At 44.3% G+C, this 7,418-nt stretch overlaps 1 protein-coding gene across 1 annotated transcript in view; it reads left to right on the forward strand.

Moving 5' to 3' along the window:
- DONSON (downstream neighbor of SON) overlaps positions 1–7,041 on the forward strand; it is a 9,156-nt gene extending 2,115 nt beyond the window's left edge. The window contains exons 2-11 of the mRNA XM_014937999.1: positions 9–35; positions 420–500; positions 1,612–1,815; positions 2,211–2,389; positions 3,038–3,216; positions 3,315–3,438; positions 3,559–3,660; positions 4,368–4,566; positions 5,287–5,502; positions 6,645–7,041. Of these exons, the coding sequence (XP_014793485.1) occupies positions 9–35; positions 420–500; positions 1,612–1,815; positions 2,211–2,389; positions 3,038–3,216; positions 3,315–3,438; positions 3,559–3,660; positions 4,368–4,566; positions 5,287–5,502; positions 6,645–6,782 (1,449 nt within the window). The 3' untranslated portion in view covers positions 6,783–7,041. The remainder of the gene's footprint in view (positions 1–8; positions 36–419; positions 501–1,611; positions 1,816–2,210; positions 2,390–3,037; positions 3,217–3,314; positions 3,439–3,558; positions 3,661–4,367; positions 4,567–5,286; positions 5,503–6,644) is intronic.
- The last annotated feature ends 377 nt before the right edge of the window (positions 7,042–7,418 follow it).

The raw sequence follows: 7,418 nt of genomic DNA on the forward strand, positions 1-7,418 counted from the left end.
CGGGCGGGTCCCTCTCGGCAGCGCCCTTCTGGCAGGTAGGGCCGAGCCCCGGCCCCGCGGCGGCCGGGAGGGGGTCCGGTGGGGCGAGGGGAGGAAGGGGAAGGGCCCCGTCGGCAGAGGGGGGGGCCGGGCCCCGGCAGCCATCGCCCGCAGCTGGGCGCGGGAGCCCGCTCCCCCTGAGGAAGCCAGTCCCTGGGCCTGGCCTGGCCCTAGCTTTGTGTATGGATTAAAAACAAACTATTGCACCTCATGTATATATATATATAGACGCCTTTTGGTCGTACCAAAGAGTGGATGCTTGCAGCGTATACATGCTTAGATCACTTAAAACTTAATTGTAATGGGCATTTTTTAAATTTTCTAATTTATTAATCTGATTCTTATTCTGTTCTGCGCCTTACACTCCTTTTTTGGTTCAGCTTTTAGAGTCCGTTTGTGAAGATAAGCCCACCAGGAGAGCAGAGCCCTCTGACAGGACCAACGTCCTCGCCCTGACCGATGTACGAAGCTGTGCATGCTGCTTCTGAAATGTTTCCAGCTGTTCTCAGTTCACACAAAAAAAAAAGGCTGAAGCCGTTTAACTTAGTATTTGATGGTCTATTTCTGTCTAAGATCATGTACTAAAATGTCAGTGTTCAAGAAAATTTCTTAAATTGCCCTGGAGTTTACTGCTATGGTGACAGTCTTTTAAAAGCCAGCCTTCTCCCTGATATCACTGCTGTCATTGTTCTAGTTGACAGAGGTGGTTGTCTTCCAGTTTTATTACTATGTTGACTGTAATTCTCCTGTTTTTTAGGTTTATGTTTTTTTGAGATAGGGATGTTCTTCAAAGTGATACATCCTCTGCACTCTTTTACTCAGCTGCAGAAAGGGAATAAATGCGACTTCACCGGGCAACTAAGAAAGGGAGAATACCTGAAAGCCAGTCCTTGAAAGAGAGTTTCAAGCAGATAGTGTCTAGTGTTACAGGTTCAGAAACTTAAGTTCAGACTAACTTCGTAGAACGGAAAAGTGACCTCTCAAAGAATGCAGACTGTCTGTCTTAAACTTCAGGCTAAGTTTTCTTTTTTTGACTCATTCATCCTTTTATCTGTTCCTACTTTATGACCTCTGGAAACATTCCTGTGAATGAAAACCCTCTTCTGCTTTTTTATAAACAGTATAATACTGTATTTCTATTAGAATTTGTTACTGGCTAAAAATAGACAGTTGAGTATAAACTCTGGCTTTGGCTAGCCTATGAACAGTCAAATTTGGTGTAACTTGGAATCCAGAAAATCTGTCTGCAACAGCTTTTTTTAAGTATGTCTCTTAACTTAATGCAAGTACTTCCTTAGGATCAAAATGAGCGAGGCATTTTTGCTGTTGCACTGAATTGGACAAAAAAATGCAGGAGACAACAGGTTCAACTTGTCTTTTTATAGGCTACTAAACTCAAGATGTTACATCTAATAGCTATAGTCCAGTATCTGCTTGCCTGACAAGAAAGTTATATTATGTGGACATGGGAGGAGCCCTAACCATGCTAAAATATAAATAGGTAGCTACGTAGGGTTTGTTTTTTTTTTTTAATTTTCTGTGGGTTAACTGGTGCTATTTCTGATTTGTAAGGACCTTCATTTACCTGTTGCTGTACCTGAAGTTCCCTCCTCACCAAGACACGAATTTCCTGCAGACTGGAGTCTTAAAACACGACTTCTATTTATGTCTTCCCAACCTTTTACCTGGGCAGAACACTTAAAAGCACAAGAGGAAGCTCAAGGATTCGCTCAGCATTGTAGAGCTACAGAAACAAACTTGCCAGAGCACATACAGGTAACACTAAGCTCCAGCTTTAGAGAGGAGAACATACCTTTGCACCTTTCCTTAAATATGCTGGCAGTGAAGGCTTGGATTCTGTTTTGGTTTGGTCTTGCATTAAGAATAAGCCTCATTTAGACTACTATTTTAATCCCATCCATGGTTTGTATCTATAGTGGTAAACAGTGATAAGTAAGTGGTGATTTAACTTCAGCTGTGGGGCAGTTGGCAGTTGCTGTCCATCTTTTTTCAGTCTGCCTTATTCACATATTCAGTCTGCCTTATTCATATAATCCTTACACAGGATTATTTTTTTTAGTATCTAATGTAGTATCTTTCTTAATCCATCACTTGCAATGCTGCCTTCAGTAAAGCATTCCTGTCCTCATAAAATGCTTTTTGACATCTAGGAACCAAAGCTGTCGACAGAACTGCGTTGTGCCTTCCAGCAAAGCCTGGTCTACTGGCTTCACCCTTCACTGCCGTGGCTGCAGCTCTTCCCTCGGATTGGAGCAGACAGAAAAATAGTTGGAAAGGCTACTCCTTGGTCACAGGATGAAGCCTTGCAACAAGTGCTCATGAGTGACTGGTGAGTGGAACCAAACAGCTAATGTATTTAGTAAGATTAAGACAATAGGATTTGAGTTAATGTGCAAGTTCTTGCTGGTTTTATGAGAAAGCTTTTTTTTTTTTTTTTTTTTTTTTTTTAAAAAAAAAAAAAAAAAAAAAAAAAAAAAAAAAAAAAAAAAAAAAAAAGTTCTAGGAAAAATATTAAACCCATTTTTTCTTTCTTCTTTTTTTTTTTTGGAAAAATTTTTTTTTTTTTTTTTTTTTTTTAATTTTTTCTTTCTGCTAGAATGCTTATTATTTTGAGGACCGGGTTAAAGAAATATAAGACTAAAGCTACCTTCTTGTGTTAAAAGTGCCTCTCCAATCCTAATTGTTGATTTAGGTAGAATTCCATAAATCCTGTTAGCAGGTTGCCTTTGATGCTTCATGTAAACCCATGTGCTAGAAAGCAAGTGTGCTGGAAGAGCATAGTACTCACCAACAGGCTGAATTACAGAGGAGTGCAGCTTCCTAGATGTTGAGCACGTCTGAAAACCTGGCTGATCATTCAGGATGCTCCCAAACTTGTGCAGAGCACCCATCCCTAACTCCCAGCCACGTCCAATTTGATGTGTCAATAGCAAAGAATTAACTTTGGTTACAGAGTTGTTTTATTCTTCATCTGCAGGTCTGTCAGCTTTACTTCTCTGTACAATCTGCTCAAAGCCAAACTGTGTCCCTACTTCTATGTATGTACCTACCAGTTCACCGTCCTGTTCCGTGCAGCTGGTCTTGCAGGAAGTGACGTTATCACAGCTGTAGTTTCTCCCACAACGAGAGGTTTAAGGGAAGCCATGAGAAGTGAAGGTAAAGTGAAAACAGTCCAGCTTGGATTTGAATGACCGATGAAATGCATTAGCCGTGTTACAAAACCATTCATTGCTTCCTTTCCTCCTCTGTTCAAGGCATAGAGTTTTCTTTACCTTTGGTAGAAGAAAGTAGAACCAGGAAACAGAAAAACTCTGAAGTGAATTCGGAAACTGAAGTTGCCAACAGCCTCAAAGAGGGCAACAGCCTGGAAGATGGAGAGTATGTAATAAGCCTTGTACAATGCTAGAATTCAGGGGTGTCTGCAGATTCCTGCACGTCCCATTTGGAAAAACTTCACTGGAAGTATTGCCCTCCTAACACTGACTCTGTGTTTCCCAGGGAACCAGCTCCAAGCGATGATGATGATGAAGGTTTCTCTTGGCTTGAGGAGATGGGAGTCCAAGACAAGGTTAAGAAACCAGATACTATTTCTATTAAACTGTATCCTTTCTTTGCACGGCAGAGAACCATGCAGATGTTATCTTTTTGTGGTATAGTTTTAAGTTTTATCAAAGCTTTTGAGAACTTCTTTTCAACTATTAATCCTCACATCACTGCACATTCAGACAGTGTGCACGTCTTTTTTGAGTCTCTTTATGACGAGTATTTCTAGATGCTTTTCTTCTTGAAGGAAAAGCCACTGTGAATTGTTTATGTAGCTTTGTAAGATCTGTTAGGTCACAAACTGATTGCCACCTTGCATAGGGGTTTACAGGAAAGACTGAGATCTTTTTCATTACTATTTTTTGGAAGACAAGGGTGTATGTTCACTCAGGTGAGGTTTACACTTGGCAGAGTGTGGCATAGTAGGGACACAGCTGGAGAAAAGAACAGCTGATTGTGGACAACCTGTCTGTGTTTCAGAGGGACTGATTTCCTCCGTCTTCCTCTGGTTCCAGTTGCACTTGGAGCACCTGAGGTTTTTAATAATGAAATCAGAAGTCTGGTTTAAGATACTGCTTAATATTTGAATGACAAATCCGAATCAGTGTAAAACTTGATGGGTTTTTTGGTTTTGTTTATTTAAATGACTCGGTCAGAAGGGGATGGAGGGGTTTCTCCTGGAGTTTGCACTGCTCTGATTCTTCCTTTGGCACACTGATGCTTTTCACTCCCTCACGGTTTTCCTTTGACTCCAGTCAATGCAGTCGTAAGGAGAAGCACGAGGTGCAGGTGGATCACAGGCCCGAATCCCTGGCATTAGTGAAAGGAACAAACACGTTCACCTTGCTGAACTTCCTCATCAACTGCAAGAGCCTCGTGGCTGCTGCAGGTCCACAAGCAGGGCTCCCACCAACTCTGCTGTCCCCTGTTGCTTTCCGAGGTGGAACAATGCAGACACTCAAAGTAAGTAACGCGACCGACTCTGTTTTCTAAGAAAAGGAAGTAGTTTCTTCACCCAGTAAATTAGACACTGACTTTGCCTAGTTTCCCTCGGGTACCGCCGGGTAGTTTTTGTTGCTAGAGCAATTTTGACTGTCGTACAGACTGCCTCCTATAATCATCTCTATCCACATAGAGCTGTGCTGCTAAACTGAAATCTCAGTGTTTCCATTCTTCACATCCTGATAAATAAGAGCTTAAGCAGACTTCCCAGAGGCAGAAATGGTTCCTAAAAGATTCTCCAGAGGTTTTACAGGGTCTCAAACTACCACAGCTGCTTGCAGCAAGGCAGCCTTGGAACCACGGTTCACCATCTGCTAATGTAAGGAGGTGGTGGGTGCTAAAGGCTGTGCTGTTAATACAGGTTGTGCAGTTGTCTTCAACCAGAGGAGGAGATGGTACTGTTCTTCTGCAGCTCACTTTCTTAGTACTACATAGTGTTCCTGAGACCAGTTCACTTTCTTAGTACTACATAGCGTTCCTGCGTCTCGCCGTTGGTACCTCTTAGGAGTTGTTACAAAGACAGTAAAACAATCATAATGCTCGTGTACAGAACAGTAAGTTGACAATACTGAAAAGCATTATGAACTTTTAACAGGACCATGGTGCTCCAGTATTGAAGTAAATGAAAATCAGGACCTGATTTTGTTGCCAAAAACTAATCCTCTGTGGTCTCGCCTTCAGGCCCGAAGTATAAACGCCAAGGCCAGGGTTCACTCGGCGTACGAGGATGTCTTCAGTTTGGAGATCGCGGGCCCCGTCCTGCCCCATTCCCTGCACGCCCTGACCATGCTGCTCCAGGCCGCACAGAGGGGAGCCTTCTCCGCCGTGCTCTACACACACGAGCCAACTGCTGTCTTCAACGCTCATCTCGACGCTGCAAGGCCTGCCCTCAGTGAGGTAAGGAGACTAGCAGAGGCGGTCTTGCCTCTTAGGAATGGTATCTTTATTGCAAACCACAGGACACTGAGTGACACAATCCCTTAATACACTCAGTTAATTTGTGATCACCACCTGGCACTCCCTGGGGCTTCTCATTCCCTCAGCAATTATACAATCATAGAATTGTCTAGGTTGGAAGAGACCCTTGGGATCATCGAGTCCAACCATCTACCCTACTCTACAAAGTCCTCCCCTACACCATATCCCCCAACACCGCATCTAAACGTCCCTTAAACACATCCAGGGATGGTGACTCAACCCCCTCCCTGGGCAGCCTATTCCAATGCCTGACCACTCTTTCTGTGAAAAATTCCTTCCTAATATTCAATCTAAACCTACCCTGTTGGAGCTTGAAGCCGTTCCCTCTCGTTCTGTCACTAATTACCTGTGAGAAGAGACCAGCCCCAACCTCTCTACAGTGTCCTTTCAAGTAGTTGTAGAGAGTGATGAGGTCTCCCCTCAGCCTCCTCTTCCTCAAACTAAACAGCCCCAGCTCCCTCAGCTGTTCCTCATATGATTTGTCTTCCAGGCCCTCCACTAGTTTTGTTGCCCTCCTCTGCCCTCGCTCCAGCACCTCGAGATCTCTCTTGTATTGAGGTGCCCAGAACTGGACACAATACTCCAGGTGCGGCCTCACCAGTGCTGAATACAGGGGGACAATCACCTCCCTACTTCTGCTGGTCACACTATTTCTAATACAAGCCAGGATGCCGTTGGCTTTCTTGGCCACCTGGGCACACTGCCGGCTCATATTCAGCCACTTGTCGATTAGAACCCCCAGGTCCTTTTCTGCCAGGCAGCTCCAGCCACACTTCCCCCAGCCTGTAGCGCTGCATGGGGTTATTGTGGCCCAAGTGCAGGACCTGGCACTTGGCCTCGTTGAACCTCACCATTGATATTGGCCCAATATGATCCAATCTATCTAGGTCCCTCTGTAGGGTTTCCCTATCCTCCTGGGAATCAATTGGAAAACTAGCTTTTCAGGAGTTCCCCAGAGGTATACAGAGCTGTACCCCAGAGGTCCACAAATGGACCTTAAGAACTACAGGTATTTCAAACAGAAACACCTATTCTATGTCTCTCATGTTGAATTTCTGCAGGAAACCGTATGCAAAGATCTCGCTGCGTGTGGGCTGCATCCTAAGACCTTGGATCAACTGAGTCAGCGCCCAACACTGGGAAAATCTTCCATCCGCTTCCTGGAAATGAAGGATTATGCTTATACCTGGAAGTCCTAGGCACGCTCATCCCATCTCCTGGAAGAGAAGGCTCTCTGGGGTGCAGTTGCTGCGCTCCTTCATTTGGGTCGACGTGGGCAGCAGCCACGCGGTGCTGGGAGGGACACAGCCCAGCTGCACCTCACACACAACTATGGCACATCACCCACCATCAAACACTCCGAAGGACTTCTTTTAAAGGGAACGAATGAAAAGGCCTTGGGCATCTCCTTTTGTCTTTTAGAAAGCCTTTTTTAAATAAAACTTAAAAAAACCCCCATGATTATCTTCTTTTATGCATCTGGAAGGTGTGTATTGCTGCTCTGTAAGTTCATAGCAATAGCAGGGTCTGTTAACAGGGTTTAATCCAGTCTCTTTCACTTCAGGTAGAGTAGGCAAAGCTGTTATTTTTAATGTATATGTCACTTTTTACACAGCTATGGGGTGAGCAGAGTCCTGCAGCAAAGAACACTGCATCTGACCAGCGATATATCAAGTACCATCACGTGTGTGCACTCCAGCAAGATTCCTAATTCAACTGGGATTTTGCCCAGAGAAGAAAGCGATGCTCACACCGCGCGCTCAGCTACTGCTACACTGCCCTTCTTCCCATCTGTGCTTCTGAAACAGTGACACTGACCTGTAGCCAGGTCTTAC

The sequence above is a fragment of the Calidris pugnax genome, unplaced genomic scaffold, assembly GCF_001431845.1.
Source record: "Calidris pugnax isolate Ruff unplaced genomic scaffold, ASM143184v1 scaffold25, whole genome shotgun sequence".
Taxonomy (NCBI): Eukaryota; Metazoa; Chordata; class Aves; order Charadriiformes; family Scolopacidae; genus Calidris; species Calidris pugnax.